The 20,006-nt window shown below is 40.4% G+C and overlaps 1 protein-coding gene across 1 annotated transcript in view; it reads right to left on the reverse strand.

Annotated features, from left to right (window-relative positions):
- LOC148649289 (receptor tyrosine-protein kinase erbB-4-like) overlaps positions 1–20,006 on the reverse strand; it is a 372,283-nt gene that overhangs the window by 180,534 nt on the left and 171,743 nt on the right. The window contains exon 2 of the mRNA XM_088605758.1: positions 9,978–10,129. Coding sequence (XP_088461884.1) covers positions 9,978–10,129 — 152 coding nt within the window. The remainder of the gene's footprint in view (positions 1–9,977; positions 10,130–20,006) is intronic.

The raw sequence follows: 20,006 nt of genomic DNA on the forward strand, positions 1-20,006 counted from the left end.
AAAGAAACAGGGACACAGAGGTGGCAAAATGAGGACAAGGGCCAGAACCTTCAAGGAGAGATGAACCTGAATTAGATTCATGCATGTTTACGCTACTGAGGAGTTTGAAAAGTCTTGCCATTTTTTATGTTCAACTTAATTCAGTGACTGAGTCTTTTAATTTGAAGGAGTATTACTTAAGCTAAGTTTATCTATGATTCAACTAATGACATATTCTGTTGGGAGATGTAATCTCTCGTAAAGCACTGTGATACTCGCGCATGGTTTTGAAGTGGCTCTGTGTTCTCAGACTTGTCGTCAGACAAGGATTGTTATTGTTGCAGTCTAGACATGAACTGTGTAAAGCTTATGAAGAAAGCAGCCCTGAGCCCTTCTAGGTGATAGAAACTTGATTAATAACTCCAGTTTTGCGGAGAGAATTGCCAGGTTTGGAGCTTCATACTCGGGGCTCTGTATTTTTATATCGATTAATTCCCTGTGGGCAGAGTCTGATCATAAAAACATATAAAGGAAAGCTACAAACAAGAAGAGATGTTTGACCCACCTTTTTCATCATTTTAAAATTATTCTAGTGAGCCACTCTGAATCTGTCTAAGAATTTTTCCTCCCCCCTGCTAATGTAACATTGAAGTCTTGTGTTCAGGGTGCTTGGGGCAGTGACAGCATTAGACCAACAGCCTTTCAGCCTTTTTCTCGCTTCTTAAAATCAATGATCTGGGGTTTAGGAACAGCCATCTGACCATAGATTCTCTGTCTGCATGAAACCTGATGCTCTTGAATCTTTGACAGCCTCGGAATCTCGCACTGTGCAGCTCATCATAGCAGAATTGGTGTCAATAACATAATTGATTAGAAAACAGTCAAAGGTTTTTAATGAAGACTCGGTGAAGGTCTGTAATGTCATTGGATCATGCTAGGACAGTAGCCTATATCCCAGCTGAGTACTGACATCAGACAATGCATCTTTTTGAAGCAGGCGGGCCAGATATCTGTGAAAAGGGAGCTATTGACAAAAACAAGAAGTCAGTAATGAGTATCGGCAGGGGAATGATGAAGATGTCTGGACCATGACTCAGACTTGCAATTCAGGGATCAGAATCTTTCTCTATAGCACCTCAAGTGGGTTGGAAGACGAGAGAGGGGAGCTGCTTTATTGTGCTTAGGTTAAGAGAAAAATAAGAAATTACAACAACATGGCTTATTTATATGCATAACCTATAGCATAACAGAAACAAATCACACAGTTAAATGATCAAACCAAGAGTAAAATAATATTAGACATTAAAAGTTATAGCAAAAAGGCAAGCCTTTAATTGAGTATCTATTAAGGAAAGACTCTACTGACCATTGTGTGGAGTCTGGTCTTAGATAAAATAAGAAGACCTGAGTCAGCAGATCCCAGATTAAGCATGGTACAATGCTCACACTTTGGATCTTTAAGATAAACTGGTGTTAAGACATTCCATTCAGTGTATTGCACTGCATAGGCCTACTAAATTCGCAAAAATGAATGGGTGTTTAAAAAGGGCTCAAGAGTTTACAAATGCATTTTTTAAGTAGTAGTTTCAAAGGCCATTGAAATATTACCATTAATTTGGAGCATCATTTTCTAACTATTAGATGCTAACAGATCATTGTCCCTTTTTTTCCTTTGACATGAAGCAAGTATTTTTGTCATTTTCTCTGTTCAGTGAACTTCTCCGCTTGTACTGTGCTGTACGTAGACGTAGACACCACTCCCTCTGCATTAGCAGAAGCCAATATAACTGTTAGCCAGTGTTAACATCCTGAATCATGGTTTTAAATAGGTGTAAACATCGTAGGTCATAAGGCAGAGCATGTTATTTGGTTTTAATAAATAAATAAGATAGTATTTAATGGAGACAAAAGTGATGGAGATTAAATTTGATAGTTTTTTACATGCCACATATTTTACAGACATGGATTTACTTAAAATCAAACAGGAAAATCCATCCGAAATTTAATGGGGTGCCAATTTATACAGGACAGAAGTTACATGCTGGGGCAGAGCAGATTTAGAGTACCAAATTCACAGGATGCCAAATTCTGGATATACTGATGGCTAGACACATTCCAAGCAATTGGACAGAAGTCCAATTTGATTAAATAAAGGCATGTATGAAATTTTCAGCATCAGATAAAGCAAGGACCTTAACTGGCAATATTGCACAGAATAAAGAAAAAGACACCTTAGTGACATTTCTAAGATGGGATTTTAAGTTCACAACAGGGCCAAAAATAACACCAAAGCTTATAAGTCAAGTGTTAAATTTCAGCCACATCAATGAGGACAGTTAACTCACCAAATGTGTGTAGCTGTTGATGAGAGTCAATAAGCATAATGTCAGTTTTATTGCTGTTGAGCTTAAAGTTTGGCTACATCCATATCTTAACATCAGAACCTGCAGCACTGGAACCAGCTTTAGTTTGCAAGTAAAGCCAAGTGTCATTGGGATAACAAAAGTGCACAGAAGTTTACTTCTTAAAGTGTAGAAATTCAGATCCTTCTGGGCATTGGCTTCATGGATGCATCACAGGAAGCCAATGTGTGCAACACAAATGTTCCCCATTCTGTCCCAATGGTGACACTTCATATGAGACTTTTACTTATATCTAATTAGTGAAAATATTAAGAAATTAATTTTCAAGCTTTAAACTTCCCTTCTTTCATACTCCTTTTAACACTGAGTTGAGAATACATTTATTTTACGTTATTTCAGTAAAGCAGGGGCATAACATGACAAATTTGTTTTTGAAAATTTGAAACATGTTGTGTACACATGGTTTGTACACATGGTTGTGGACAAACATACATTGAAGGTACTAAAATAGCAATGACTGGCAAACCTAGATTCTTTCTCATGGTGTCACTGCATGAACTCTTGAGAATTGGGGGGAGACTCCGAGCAGCAGCACAGAGAGACAGACAGACCGAAAAAAAAATGATTCCCTTTCTTCTGTCTGTCCTGATTGACTGACAGACATAGCATTTAAAGGAACAGAGCACCGAGGTAGATGGCTCTGTGGCTAAGGATCTGCGACTGTGACTGGAAGGTTGCCGGTTCAAATCCCGCGGCCGGCAGAGGAATCCTACTCCGTTGGGCCCCTGAGCAAGGCCCTTAACCCTAACTGCTCCAGGGGCGCCGTACAATGGCAGACCCTACGCTCTGATCCCAAGCTTCTCTCCCTGTCTGTGTGTCTGTGTCTCCATGGAGAAAAGCTGGGGTATGCGAAAAGACAAATTCCTAATGCAAGAAATTGTATAGGGCTAATAAAGAAACATTATTATATTATATTATTATAGATTAATTTGGTTGTCAGGCTCTGACAGGTCTAAACCAGTTCCCCACCCCCGTCACCCCGCTCCTCTCGGCTTCTTCTGTAGGAGAATCCTGGCAGAGCAGAGCCGAGAAAGAGGAGGCAAGAGGAGGGTAGGGTTAAGGGTTGACATTATGGTAAAGCTGCCACTATTGACTGTCAAATCTGTTCATCGCCTAGCATCGTATGTTACCTTCTTGATGGGATGCTTTCTTAAAATGAACACGGAACATCAATCTCCAGGTACCCAAAGCTACACTAGACTGCTTCGTTGGAGCCTGTGATAGTTACTCCATTAGTCTCTGGCTGTGATGATGGGCATAGGGAGCACAGAGCCCTCACACAGCATCACTGGGGCTGGCTGAGTAGAATTTCAAAGTTTGCTTTCACCATAAGCGGGAGCTGTTTTCTGAGCCTTCAGTGGTCTGGCTATGCTTAACAGAACGGCTGAAAGCCAAGACATTTGCATGTCACTTTTTTCCCATGTTTTGTAGAGAGGGACAGAATTGTGTTGTTTTTTTTGTAATGCAAAAGGCTAATCAGTTTTGACAAGAGTTTAGGAATGCAGTTTAAAAAACACCAAGGCTGAGTGAAGTGCAGGAGCAACAAGGTGGAGCTCCGAATCTGTTCAGGGGAAGAAATGTATTCATGGCTCACAGCACACTAAATTAAAGTGTTTAAAATCATGACAGGGATTAATAAAACACCCACACAAATCTTACCCACAATAGCCATAGAAACAATAGGCATGCAAGAAAAGGAGTCAGATTTAGGCAGATATGTAACTAAAGAGCCTTTTCTGGTCTTGTATTATTGTAAAGCATTGATTTGATGTGTCATGAATGGTACAATATTAAAGATTTCAGAAAAAATAAGGCATAGCAAGGGTTGCTTAGCTCCATCAGTTGAAACTCCTGCCCCTACATAGCAAATCTTTCAACAGTGCAGGATCTTTGATGCAATTCGGTAACACCCTGCATCCACAGCCAGAGCAAAACCTCAATAGTCATGATATGAGACCGGCTTACCAGACATTTTCTCCTCTCCTTACTTCAGACAAACACGGACATTGACTGAAAATGATGAATAAACTGTTCTCCTAAGCCTTGATTGTAAACAGGCACTCCAACGTCTGCATATTCTTTTTTGCCCCTGATTAAGTAAAATTCAAGTGAATGAAAATGAACCAAAGAACATGCTAATTGCACTTGTCAATCCAATCTAGCTCTATTTCAACAATGAGGACTCTCAATCAGGACTCATTAATATTAAAAGGAAAAGGAAAGGTTTTTCTAGGCTTATCTGAATATGCATGCAGTTCATTGCCAGAAATGACGTTCTTATGTAAGCAATATCTCCAATAGTTCATGGGAGTTTATATAACATTTTGCATGTAAATGCTACCACTATATGTATCTTACAATATAGGTATAGCCGGATTTTCCCCGTGGGTAGGCTGCATTCAGAACTTCTCATTCATTTTCCATTGAGTGGGGCATCTACAGATTTTCCACAAGGGAAAGCAGGGTTCATAAGACAATTAAGTGCACCCATTGCTCATGTGTCTCTGCCTTACTATTGCCACCACAACTCCTCTCCTATTAAACTGTGGCACTGTCCCACACAGGACAGGATGGAATACACTTCATTTTCCAGGCTTATTAATCCCAGTCCTTACAAACACCCATTATTGTGCTCTATTGTTCTCCAAACAATGAAGATTCATTGTTGTCTTAAGACAGTCATTCTAACCTAGAAGTCTGAAAGTGTTAATTAGAGGCACCATAGTAATTTATTTCCTTCATGCTTTGCATGAATAAAGGATTCCGTGCTTTGGTTTCACAACTGTGCTCATTTGTGGATTGCATGTTCCATTGCTACACATTCTTCCAGATGGCTTCATGTGTAAGGGAAAAGAAGTTCCCTTGAAGTGCTCTCGTACAGTAGGTGGGGCCATCTCTCTCCTCTGCCCACAGTGTAGGGGAGGTCAGGTCATGGCAGGGCTACGTTTCCTAAGAGCTCCTTCTGCAGCCCTCACTGTGCCCGTCTAATCATGGGCTTTAATGATTTCTCTGCTTCTGTTCTTTTTCACAGCAGTGCCAAAGGGCCATCACTGCCTGCTGTTTTGTTAATTGCACCTTTAGACCTTGCCAGATGAGTGTTCTGGTTTGGTATACTCATAAACTTAAACATGTTTACAAAAAAAACTTTGTGAAGCATTTTTCCCCATAATTCTTCTGCATGGCAGAAATGATTTACAGAGATGGCTGTTGATCTGGTAGTGAGAAAATCACTAAGTGGTTAAGAAAGGTCACAGTATACAAGTATACAGGTGGAGGCTGTTCTAGCCCTTTTGGTAGCTTATAGAGTTTTGAAGAGGATATGAGCTTCAACAACACTGCAGAATAGCTGGTAGCTTGTAGCTTGTTTCATGCTCCCTATTATCAGTTGTACTCTAAATGCATTTACACATAGTTTGCACTTCTGACTCATGTTTTACTATTCATTCTGAAAAAGTCCAATGCATTTCCTTTGCTTGAATACTTGTATCAGGTCCCCTTGTAATAATCTTCTCTGTTCAAATCTGATTCCCTCAGACAGATGTTCTTGTTTCCAGATACCTCTTATATTTTGAGATACATCAGCAATGAATAGATGACCATACAATCCATGAAGCAGCACAAGGACAACCTGCATGTCTTATTTATTTAGTTGACTGGAAGCCTCTTGCTGGACACTAGTGACCAATCCAAGCCAGCCTACATGTGGCTTCAGACAGATGGATTTGCAGCCTGAATTCATGACTGTTCGGTTTAAAAAAATGAACAGTGAAACCCTTCTGGAAATAAGATCAAGACTAAATAGTAAACAAAAGAATGTGAATTAACATTTGTTAGTTGTTAGCTGCTCAACAGCTCATCACCGTTAAGAAACAAACCGAGCTGTGGGGGTAAAAAAAAGAATACTATCTCAACGTCATACCCACCAATATTCCATTTCAATCCCCATGTTGGCTAATTGTTGAGCTAATGGTGTGACGCCTAATAGAAATGTTTATGGTTTCCGTTTGCAAACGATATTGTGGTAATTAGCAGCATATCAGCTCATTAAATACTAGAGGAGCAAACAGGAATGGTGATTAGCAAACGAGTGCCAACTGTCAGTTCAGAACAGTGCATGAATCAAATAGTCTGGATCTGCACATTTGAGCAAGCAGCAGGTATAAATATGCACATCTTTCATTACTAAGGCCTAAACCGCCTTATTTGCAATAATGCACCACTGAGGTTTAAGAAGTGTATTAGGTTATTTGCTTTCTAGATGCTCTAATAGATAGTTTAATTTTGTCTCTATGAGACTTCATCAGGCTATAACAAAAGTAGTCAATAAAAGTCTAGACATAGCTACATACTATTAATACCGAAAGCTTATATTGAATAAAGAATAATTATGACAGCAAATCTGAGGCACTGGCAATTTTGAAAAAGCACTTTACAATCTGAAAGAAGTCTCTATGAAAATGTGTATCAGTACATTGCACCAGCATTTTTTACACATATCTAAAAGGAAATTAGGAATGCTTATATCAATCAAACGTGGGATTTCATTCATCAGCCATTGATGCATTTTAGGAGGTGCTTATAAATCTTTCTGGAGGTTCAAGAAGCTATAATAAATCTTGGCTATCTTTGAAAATAAGGAGGGGGAAAAAACATAGGTTTCAATCATTTTAGGAGACAGTGGACCTGGGTGCGGGATAATTTTTTCAAGGTGATGTTCTACCCTCTGACAGTGAGGTCCACAGGTTCTGGCTTATTAATGTGCTTAAAAAAACAGACTTGCAATTTGTTCTACCTTATGGTGTTAGTGATTAATATTCTACTGTATATAAAGTGTGAATTTTGCTCTCCTTTTACCACATAAATCATGTATATTATTAAACACTTTGATCCTGCCCTCGTGATTTCACAGGTGAGGGATGGTGCTCTTCAAAGCAATGACTCAGGTCTTTGCCTGTGCCTCCAGCTGACAATTCCTCAATATTAACTATAGATATCTACAGTAGTATCAGCCAATTTCTATTCCGTTTAATATGCTGCTTATGACTATTACATGAACAGTACATTTACACATGCATGTGACAATTCCTGGTAGTGCAGCTACCTTAGAGATTAACCATGCACTGCAAAACCATAAAAAGTCCATGTTTGAATGTATTTTGCTGTCCCAGAGTAAGTTGGCACAGTAGGGGTCTATTTGTAAATCCTTTATTGCATTTTTTAACTGTGCAAGCTGCTTATTAGTGCACTACATATGTTTTTGTGGCACAAGTATCGTGACAGCTTGCACATATTTGTTTTATGTTCAATTATCAGTGATCTATGATTCTCTTTGAGTCCTGGTTCAAGCACCGCCTTTCCTGAGCCCCGAGACATTTTCACGGGGTCTGGTGCATGTTGTGATTCTGGTCCTTCCTGTGAATTTTTCTTCCATGTCTTCAAAACATTTAAGACAACAGGAAGCAGGAGAGTGTTTGGTCTGTAGCACACAATCCAGGTTACAGTAGATCACTTGTCTTGCTGCCTCTAGTCAGGACTTCCAATGGCTGACGGATTGGAGCTGGCAGAGTACTGAATGCCACCAGCTTGTCAAACAACTGTGACCCAGCACCAGAAATGCACTGACTTTGGTTTATTACACTTCTCTAGGATTTCATCATTGCTGGCTACTGTAAACCTTGAGGTATTGCGATGCACCTACAGTAATGAAAGAGTTCGAGCCGGGAGCTGCGTCAGCATGTGTAGGCTGCAAAGGAACAGTTCATTCCATGTTGAAAAGTAAAGAAAAGAAACACTTCCCATCTTCTTCAGGCGAGATGGAAAGAGGGAAAGTCGTAAATAAAAATGGAATAGGAGAACAAAAGGCAGAGTAGGTAAGAAGGGGCAGGGAATATTGAGGAAATGGGCATAAAGCAGGTGAGAATGAGTGTCCAAACTCAGGGAGAACATTGGGAGAGATTGAGAAAATCGAAATCTGCAAATGAATAGACAGAAATTAGAAGGAGGTGAATCTGTCGTTGAGAGAAGGCAGAAGGTGTGATCAAAGTTTAAGGACAATTAAAGAGTGCTGAGCACTCTCTGTATCTCAAAATCGAGCTAGTATATACTGGAGCATCTTAAGCGTCCAAGTTGAGAGGACTTGCCTTTCATTTCTTCAGCTGTCACAACACCTCAAAGGTGAAATTTACACCAAAACAACAAATTAAAGACCTAAAGCCTCTTCTGAATACCACAGCGGTGGAGAAGGTGTCACCTGTTAAATGAAATAGTTTAACAATATACAGACACTGAGCGGAGTAACACCATGAATGCTTGTAAAAAAAAGTCACTGCACTGTATTTGCTGAAACGGTTCCCTGACATAAATCCCTGACCTTTTCCGAAACACTGGATTATTATTTTTCCCCCTGAAATTCCATCTGCCAGTATTGTTGTGTAACGGAGACAGAGAGAGAGGTCAGATACAATTTATACTGACACTATCATCCTCAGCCATAATGTAGTCTATCTCTGCAACTGTACCAGCCACTTTTGCAACGTCAGTATTAACAGCCTTTTCCTTTCCTTTTTTCAGTTTCCCTTTCACAGTCCCTTATCTTCCATCCACAGCCTCTGGCCGCTGTTGGAGCTCCTGGTGCACCATCATAACGTCATTAACTGTCTAATCCATCCCAGTCTGCTGTACAGGAACCACAGCAGGCTGACTAGATGACCTCCATCGCACTGAAATCTACCAAGTATAACTTTCAATTTTTAGCAGCCGGATGAACAATAGATCAGATCAGTTGTATCTCCATATTACTTCTGGACTTCATTTAATCTGGTCAGGTGTAATAGAATTCTCTCACAACAAATGACAGAACTTTGCTTTCATACTTTAGAACATGTCCCTCTGTATTCATTTTCTCCTATAATGCAGAACAGTTTTTATGAATCCCAGGAACATAATTATGTAGAAGATTTCTTGGTTAATTGCTCTAAACGGCACATTTAATAAATAGATAAGAATTCATTTTTGCATTCTTCAGCACAGTGTTAAGTCTCAAAATAACACTGTGCAGTGCAGAGTAGGTCCAGAATCAATGTGATTAGCTGTTACTGTGATGAAACTGCTCCAAGTTCTGAGAGATCTCCATTCATCTGCTCTGTCAACTACTAAAAAATCTGGCTGAAGGAAGAGCTGGTTGTGAGAACAGTGTCTCCTTAATTAGACTGCATTACGAGGACTCAGTGAAAGAGAAAGAAACTAAACAAACTTTTGGTGTTATTCAACTCTATTGACAGCAAAGACGGGTATTTTTGGAATCATAGCTACCTGGAGCATTTTTGACACATTTTACCACTAAGCGTGTGAAATAATTAAATGCATTTGTATTAGGCTATGTAAAGGACAGGGCAGGGATCCAGAGATTTGTTATGAGTTGATATGAGTTAGCAAAACAGTAAAAACCTCAGAACTCCTTCTGCTGTGCAACTTTCCGAGTCAGCCTTTGAGAGCAGATGGGGGATCTGATGTCTGTGTTAGCAGAGCCAGTACAGCAGAAGTGTATTGTTCTGCTCAGGAAATACTAAGTCCTACCCGTAAGAAGGAGAGGTCTCGGTTGCGGTCAATACTGGTGATCTCCAGGTTTCCCATAACCACCTCGCAGTTCTCATAGTATTTGCGCAGAGTCCGGTACTGCTGCTCCAGGTCTGACAGCGTGCTCAGCTTGTTTTCTGTCCCAGCACATACTGCAAAGACAAAACACAGGAAACAGTTTTTATAATAGCCTTCAAAAATAAATCCCTAATAGGCTGCACACCTAACTGGCCTTTTCTGCGTAATCCCACCCCAGCAAAGCTCAAAATGAATGCTAACATGTTTCTGACTCCACAAAATGGACAGCACATAAAAGGAACGGCTGCAACCAGAACGTCACGTTCCAGTTGACTGGAACAGGACCACTCCCTTCCTGCCCTCTCACCCCTGCCCTTGGGAGCCAATTAATGGGCACAATGACCACATGTGCAGGAGCAGTTGAGAGCACATACAGGATAAATCAGTCTGATTCACCATCATAAAATACCGCTTTCTTTCATGCATATGCAAAACAAATGCCAATAAGAGGAAATACATTAAGCCAAGTGTCTGTCATTCTGCTCTTCATTCAGAGATGATGCTCTCTGATATGCAGACCTGTCACTCTTTTCTGACTGCCCTCTTTATCTGTCACAGCTCCAGGACTATGAGCTCCTGATCCTGCCCCGGGCACATGAACAGACAAGCCCCTTAGTTCTGGCCTCCGCACTAGACTTGACAAGTAATTAAAACAAACCATTTCCACTCATCAAACACCTCCCCAACCCAGTCGCTCGCCATCTGCTCCATCAGCTGGTGCTGCCTGCCAGGGCAGAGCCGCCCGCTCGAATTGGGAGCCAGCGTGCGAGTTTTGATCAGCGCAAAGTGATCGCGCCTTGTACACAAACACTGCGGCGAGGAGTGCCAGCTCCAAGGGGTGACTGATGAGCCATTAGGGAGAATGGAAGCTGCAGGCAAAGTGTCTTCTACTGCTGTATATACAGTGCATGCACTCCCTTCCACACACACACACACCCTCGAGCCAAAACCACCAGTGACTTCACTGTGTCAGTTTCAGCGCTGCCACACTACATTACGCCACGCTATAGTGGCAATGCTGAGAGGAAAGCAAGCAGTGGAGCTGCAAAATAAAAAAAAAAAGCCCAGATTTCCATTTAACAGTTGGAAAGATCAGCGTCTGAGCACATCAGGCAGGGGCAAACAGAGAACATTCGCAAACCCTTTAACTCCACAGCACGACACTGCAACCTTTGCCTTTTGAAGTTAAAAAACAAAAACAAAACAAAGCATTGAAGTCTAATAAAAACAATAAAAAACAACATGCATGCAGACACCAATTTCCATTGTCAATGGCACGGTTATAATTTCACAAATAAAGGGTACTTTTGCAAATCTTGATTAGCAAAGGTTCTATACTTTCTTGCCTAAATTTACATTTGGTAAGGTACTGTAGGATAATCAGGATGAGTAAACCTATTGAAAAATGTTAAAACATGTTTTTAATTTATCATATTTGTGTTGTACATACTGAGGACGTTTTCAAACCAAATGAAGGAAGCTAATAAGCATTTGTTGTAATGCTAGAAAGAGTGAGAATCACAGTTCACAGTTCAATAGACCCAGCTCTAATGGTGGGCTATGGCCCACAAATCACATTGCAGTAGGTATGAAGATGCTTAGTGTTTACTGAGGTTTCTTTCCTCGAGAACCTGGGAGAGCAAGAATGAATGTAATTTGAATTGTTTTGCCTAACTCTAAAGCTAAGGTGATTGCTTGAAATTTCCCAATTTTAACATCCATGGCCAACAAAATCTTCCCCATCACTATATATATTGTAACGCAACGGGGGCTCAGGCGGGCGCCCTTGCCGCATTAGGTCGGCCCCCCACCGTCGGGGGCTCGAACCCGAGACTCCCGTGTCACTCAGCAGGGACCCAGCCCGGTGAGCCAAAGAGAGACGGTGGGGGGCCGACATTATGCGGCAAGGGCGCCCGCCTGAGCCCCCATTGCATTACAATATAAATAACAGGCACATGTCGTCTCATCAGATATTTTTAACACGAGCCACAGATCTTTTCCTTCTTCCTTCATAACTTTTTCTTTCCATCTCAGAAAACCCAAAAGGCGACACAAGCTATAAAGACAAATGAGACCTTGTTCAAACAATTCCTGTGATCCATTATTAAATTACAAGAAGCAGAGAGCATACATACAAATCTAGAAAGTGCCGGGTATAATCAATGATAGATCTCTGCGTTCTCAATAACCGTTAGCATGCATTAGGAGTGTTGGATTTTATAAAGTGAAGCGCGTAGTAATAAGCATTTATTAGTCCCCTGGGGGCTGTTTGCTGAGATTATGGAAGAGTTGAGGTAGAAGCAGGTCTTGTGAGGTGGGAAGTTTATATTGCCACCTTTGACAAATCTTACATTAGAATTAGATGTCGTGGGACTCTGGGAGAAACAGGATCCTTTAGAAAGATCAAACAAACAGCACCATCAAGGGGAAAGAAAATCTCCCTGAATATCCATTTATTTACGCCACATTTCAAATTAAAGCATTCATCAGTGTAAGGAATAGCCAACTTTCTGAATGGCGTAAAACGTACTATGAATCACATCCTTGATACCTGTATTGCACACTGGAGAGTGCTGCTGGTATATGGGCAATACAAATGAGCAAATTAGAGTGGTGGGGTGCAATTTTTAAAGTTTGTTACTTTTACAGTGTAGGTGAAAATACCTGTATATACAGTTTTTTTTATTCTCAATATCGGTATGTCAGGACATTCTATCTCACCCCATGCTGGAATGATAAATTCTATGCCATGTGGATTATTGCTAACACACTGTATTGAAGAAAACATCTGTTTACACTGGGAGAAATCCTCAGGAACACGGCTGCCAACAAGTACAATAGGAGAGCAATCTACTGTACAACAGTGTCATTTATAAATTGAAGCCTTCTTCTTGACAGAACTCATTTGTTTCTGAGGGAATAGCTCTGGCACTCGGATACAATGGATTTTTCTTCCTTACACATGTATTCTAGTATTGGGTAAGTTACACTAACCGGGCGGTACAAGTTCAGATGTTTATTTTCCTACAGTATGTAATAATTATATTGAATAAAGTCTGACTGAATTACTCTCCTTAAGTTTCTAAATGATATTTTTGGTGTGATAGAAAATGGCAGAAAAGGCAACAAATTGCAACTAAGAAATCAATACTGTAGTTAGTCAATTGGAGGTTTAAATATACAGTATGATGGGGTTGTTGCTGTTTAGGTAAGAAATTGATTAATTAGTTACCCCTTGATATGATATCAATCATTGGACATTTCACACTTGATCAGGTTCTATTTCTTTGCTGGATTCTTATCTCAGTGCTCCGGGACAGGGAATATCAGTTCATCGTCGGAGGGAAAAAAAAAGAACTTCAACACCAGGCTTCATAACTAAACAGTGCTTTGTTCATTCCTGTTGAATTCACCATTGTTCTGGTCAGAACTCTTTGCAGCAATTCACTGTCCTTTTTTAATCTTAACACCTAACACCAGTAGAAATACCTCAGAGGCTGGTATGTAAACCTCTAATAAGGTACTGTAGGTGGGTAGCTGCGTCAGCATGTGTAGGCTGCAAAGGAACAAGTAATAGGTTTATTCCATGCTGAAAAAAAGAAGAAAGAAAACGCAACGTTTCGGCCTCACAACTGAAGAAGGCTCCACAGCGGAAACGTTGTGTTTCCTTTCTTCTTTTCTTCAGCATCGAATTAACCTATTACTTGTTTCTCTAATAAGTTAACAGAGGGGGGCTCTTTGAATGAGAAGAGAGCCATGCAAACGTGCAAGGAAACTGACTGGCTGGAATTTAAAGACAATAGATTATTGCTTAAATCTGCATTTGCCATACAAAACTTTTTTTTTTTCCAGGAGATCTAGGCTATATTACAGTTCAAAGAAAAAAAATATTGTGAGGGTCTCTGATAAGCATTGGTCAGCATACAATTCAACCTGTATGGGCCTCTTCGTGGTGCTCTTGCTCTAGTGTGCTGCCTGCAGGACAGAATGGGCTAGTGCCGCTGTCTGCTAGTCGCAGGGTGAAGGGTTTGCTTCCTGTGCTTCTGAGTTTGCAAAACACGCAATGTCATCTGGACACACAACCTGAGGATTACTTCACTACCCAAAGTGCACTTCAAGCAAAATATTATAATATTAATACGAAATTATATTTTAGAATATACCTTTCAGACAATAAAGAGTATTTTAAAGCTCTGTACAACAAAAGCTCAGCGGGAAAAACCTTTTTAAGGTTTGGACAAAAATAACATCTGAACAAAATAATGAGACACAATATAACAACATACAACAGTTACTATACATCATCAAATCAGTAGAATTGCCAGTTTAAATCAGCTTTAAACAAGAGACTCAGAATTCTCGGTATTCCACATTCATGTTTCACAACAAGAGACAGCTCCGCTACCTACAACCCATATTCTTGTTGTGACGACAAGTGAGAAACCCACATCAGAGATGTGGAAAGTGTGCTAGGGGGTGATATTACCCTCATGGCCAAACGTCAGGAGCAATAACTTGAAATATATATGATATGCAATAGGAAAACAATAGGAAAATTAAAATCCTCAAAAGATAGGCACTTTATTTTTTTGAGAAATTGGATAAGCACAGATGAAACACACCACAAGTCACACATCTAAGGTTCACTGGACAAAGCGGCCATAATGGCCAAAATGTTACAGAATCACTTTAGCTCCTATTTAGAAAACTCTAACTTTACCATTTTGGGAAAAGGCCACCTAGCAGACACAGCTGAGATCAAACAGATGGGGCTGAAACTGACTTTCAGAGATGTGCCCAGGATCAATCTGGATAGAAACACCCCATAGCTGCACTCTGGATATGGGTTGCTCATGACTCCATAGCGATTTTCAAAGTAAGCGTACAGTATAGAAGGAATCAAAGTCGTGTGACTTGTATGTCCAATTGGATCTCTAAGCTAAACTCTACAGTGACAACTTCCAAGGTAATTCAAAAGATTGCACACTGGCATGCCACAGAAATTAAAGATTTTATCAAAAGTCCTATTTTAATGACTGCACCTATTTAATGCACCTTCCATAAAATCATTGTAGCATTATCACCTTAATGATAATAATAGTCTGATATTAAGAAATGTCAGATCAGAAAGGCTAGGTCTGGCCAGTACTAGGTTGGGAAACCACTAAAATCAGGATGCTGCTTTGCGACCACATGTGGTGTTGTCTGAGTAGGTCCTTCAGATACAGTAGGTTCTTAAACCGGGGTCCTGACAACTTGCCCTTGGTCCCATGGTACATTTCGAAAGAGTCGTCTGACTGCTAGTATCCTGGTGAAATTCCACTGTGGTATTATACAACCTTCCCTTCCTAAAGTTCCCCTTCAGTTCAAATGGTGCAGCGATCATTCACTACATCAGGTGGCTAGTTACACCTCTCCTATATGTAAAGCTACAAGGATTCCAAATCTGCAAGGGCTTTGACAAAAGTCAAGATAATTGACTTCTTCAGCATCAATGGTGAAACCTGAAGCAGGGGGCACAAGTGGGAACTGTGGGAAATGCATTTAACACTGAGAGCAGAAGGCACTTTGTTACATAAGGGGTTATGAGAATCTTGCTGCCTTGCTGTTGTAGTGGATTCACCAGCTTCTCTCAACACATGGCTGGATGAGATCCCTGGATCAATCAGCTATTAGAAATCAAAGGAGCTACTGTACATGGGCTAAAAAAGCTACCTCTCGCTGGTAACCTTCCTTTTAGATGCAAGTAATTATTATGTCAGACAGAACACTAAATGAGCAATAGATTGAATGTTCTGAATTCAACAGCTATTTTATACTGCTATGTTTTTAATACAGTACAGTATGTGCAGTTATGAAAAGCTTAGAGAACTCAAACCATGCCTGAATGAGTGTAGGAAAGGTGGGAACATAATTCTCTTGCTTGATTTGAATTCTGCTTCATTTGATATAAATCACTAGGAGAAAAAAACCCATTATGCTTACATCATTGCTCAGTCTTGCATTCATCATAGAGAGGTAAATATTTACTGCACAAGCAGGCTTAAACTATTTCATTATCAGAGAGACAATGATAGATGTCTATTTAGTACGGTCGAAAACAGTGTTGTTTAATACATTACAGTCTTCCATAGTTTTGTAAAACCTATTTCACACGGATATAGCCTAATCTGTTTTCCAGGAGATGTCTCAGATAGAGTGCAGGGGGATTATTTACTGTGACACTCTGTGGGGTTTAGCACAGCTTCTCTTCTAATCTAAGATAATAGCAATGGTGTTTGTTCTTCACAGCTGTAAAGTATGAGCCTGCACTTTTTTGCAATTTCACAGTTTTCTTCTTTTTTTCCCCTGCTTGTACTTTTATTTTCCTTGCCATGTTTTTTTGTTGTTCTCGTTTTCATATTGGGCTCTTGGCATGACAAAACAGTGCTTAACAGTACTACCTGTGTAGATTGTATTTTGAAGTGTCTCCTAGCAGTAGGAGCGGTATTTTACAGTCCTCGTTCCAACTATTCTTAGGATACTTTTTTGCACATTTAAACCTATTATTCTGGTACAGTATTATACAAATAACTGGTAAAATACAGTATTTTGAATTTGATATACTGTATATTGGTACATTTTCTCCATGTGGAGTGCCACTTTTCTGTACTGTTGCATGCAGTGTCTGCAGAAGGGGCAACTAGCCTTGGTCAGGTGTGCTCAGGGTATCTGTGGGTGCTCTCCTGTAGGTCTCATTAAAGCAGCAGTGTCAGAGGAGCTGGGAGAAGCTGTTAAACTGGTCCTGTTAAACCAGTACAACTGGAAAAAAAACCTGTAGATACACTGGCTCTCCAGGAACAGGAGTGCCTACCCCTGATAGAGATTAAATCAGTAATGTTCATTTTACAAATGAATGCGTTATTACTATTGAATTACGTAAGTGCCGCATAACATTTTTTGACAACATTAGTCACTCCTGACTACAAAAATACAAAGCCCAAGGAAAACATTGGTGAGCCCTGTTACAGTACATATTTAAGCCCAGTGTAAATGGCCTTGGATAAAAAAAGGCAGAAAATTAATAGTAATTATAATAGTAACAGTAATAATGGGTGTGGAGGGACACACTGCTAGGCAACTGCTTTTGCTGCACAGTACTTCAATGACGCAGGGAGAAAAAGGTTTTTAGTTTATTAGGAGGGCAAAGGAAAGCTCAGAGCTCCAAACTGTTTTGGAAAGCAGTCCAATCTTTTTGTCCCTCGGACATCACACATCCTCCCTCACAACAGCTCTCCCTTCCCTGTTTATCCAGCGCACCTTGCATCCACCTCATTCCCCATATGGTGCTGTATGAGACAAAGCTGTCTGCACTCATTAATATTAATTTCCAGTTTGGCCTCCCTCTGCTTCACTGACCCCTTCGCTGTACATGGAGTGCGAGAGGCAAAGCTTCCCTCTCAGATAGCCAGCATCTTGCTCCTTAACGAGCAGCAGATTCAATTAACATGTTGAAACACGTTCCACGCAGTGTGAAGAAGCCACAGGCATACTGTCCTACTGACTTCCTCCAGCACCCTACAGACCAAACCTAAGCCTTGCCACTCCGCACCCAGCCAAGGAGGGAGTGATGTATTCTGCCTGCTCTCACCCACCCAGAACAGAAGTCTAGGCTTTATACTGTAGGGGCAACACAGACGCTGCAAAATGAAAGGTATTGGGACATCATGTATTTCTAAACGCAAGGTGGCTCCACACTTCTCCCTACATCAGCTGAAACTGCACCCAATGGGATGACTTTCCAACCCCCAGAAATAACATTTACCACTAGTCAGATGGGGACAGTTACACAAACCACAGCTTTCACATTTTTTGATGGGTAAACTTTCATAAGTTTTAAGGCAAAGAAAAAATACTTAACAACATAAAATGAAACTTGCTTAATAAGTGCTAAAAGCATGAGCACAGAGATTCACAATGTACACATTTTAGAAGTACAAAATGTCTATGTATCGGGAAACAGTATATACAGTATAGACTTGTACCTACTTTATGCTTCGAGATCCTAAAATAGCTCATTGCTTCAGCATTGAATTACCAATGTGAAGCTTCATTGTGTTCAACTTGAATCCATTTTAGCTTCCCTCTTAATATCGATTGGTTCTTCACAAAGGGGAAAATACAGTGGACAGTATAACAATGCAGACAGTGAATCCAGTTTGAGCTACAGAGATCAATGAGACTTTTCTTCAGGGGGTCAGATTTATAAACATTACGGATGTCGATACATTCCATGAAGGCAGGAAGAATGGTACAGCTCTGTATTTTACATTAAATATTGTACATATTCTAGTGTAGCTGAAGGGGCTACCACAATACACCACTAAACTGAAAGGGAGAAACTGGAGCTCTACAGGAGATTACTTTAGATGGGAATCTGTGACACTAAGTTATCTTGTTAGACCCTGCAAGAACACAACACCTTAATAAATCCTCTGTTGATATATCGGAGTAGCCTACTTAGTTTGTTAATAAGATAACACTAATGGCAAAAGATTGGTGGGAGTCAGGGTTATCAAGGGGTAATAACAGATGTGAATCTCAAACCTGCTCTTTCAGATGAAAAAGGGAGATTATGTTTGGCATGGATAATGTTCAAGAGAGACTCTCTTTAAACACCAGCCTCTGTGTTCTCCAAAAACAGTGCATTCTCCATGGCTTTGCAGGTATACAGTATGTTGCAGAAGAGGGAGAAGAGATCTGGAGCTCCAGTTCTTATCAGGACTTCATGCAGTAGCTAGATAAGGTGTATTAACCATAAAATGGAGGTACTGTATACTCTCCCAGGGCCTGACTGCAGGACAGCTGTTGTATTAAAGAGCAGTGTGCTCAGGTTAATCTCTCTATCCACGGTTCAGCATTCAGCTATCAGATATGAAGGTGCAGTGTAGCGGAAGGGATTAGCAATGGGCAGCAAACTGATGCACTCTATGACTTTGAAGATTCCATGCCCCACTGAGAATAAACCCTTTCACAGAGAACCTGTTACAGTATAATTAGAAAAAAAAACAAATGCGATACCATAACTCACAACACACCTACAGCAGAACCATGTTATTAAAGCCTATAAATATGAAACTGGCCAGAACACAGCAATGGGAATATACTGTACAGTACAAGCTAGGATATCATTTATAATAATGCACAGGAACACGATGCTTTTGTGAAGAAACCTCTAGTCACAAGGATGCTATGCTAGGAGCTGGGATGCCCTAAATGTGGCCTTTTTGTTCTCATGCAGGGGTTTATTAGTGTCTTAAACTGCAAAGACACAAGCTCAGTGTATAGACTGCCTTGTGACCAAGATATGACCCTCCAGTGATACATACCGTGGCCAGGACCCCACAGGAGGTGGTACCAAATGCATAGGGAATGCATTTTTCAACCCAGTCCTTCTCGGCTTTCAGTGATCCTGAGAGCTTTAACTTATCAGGCACCTGAAAGCTTGGGGTGGTGTAAGTGAAAGGCACACTGCTCTTTCAATGGGTGTTAAAAGCACCAGTGCATTTAACACTTACCCTAAGAGTTGTGGAAGTACAGAACAAGCTTCCCAGCCATGTAATTGGAGCTGATACCCTGGATTTTTTCAGGAACACCTAGATGGGATCCTTGGATCAATAAGTAACTAACAACCAAACAAAGAGATGGGTATAATAGCCTCTTTTCCTATATAACCCATTTTAAACCTTCAGCAGTGTCACAGGAAGCAGAGGACCAGCGGAGCACGTTGGAAGGCTCTTGGCCTTCCTGTGCAACACAACCACTAACCCTAAACAATTTTCATACTGGGACGGCACATAATACAAATGCAATAGTTGAATCCTAGTGTTAAAAAAAATCACAACCACTTCAGCATAAAACGGGTATTTCAAATACAGTATACATAAAAAAGAAAATGAATACATTTTACGT

Source organism: Lepisosteus platostomus, chromosome 14 (genome assembly GCF_059453375.1).
Source record: "Lepisosteus platostomus isolate fLepPlt1 chromosome 14, fLepPlt1.hap1, whole genome shotgun sequence".
NCBI lineage: Eukaryota > Metazoa > Chordata > Actinopteri > Semionotiformes > Lepisosteidae > Lepisosteus > Lepisosteus platostomus.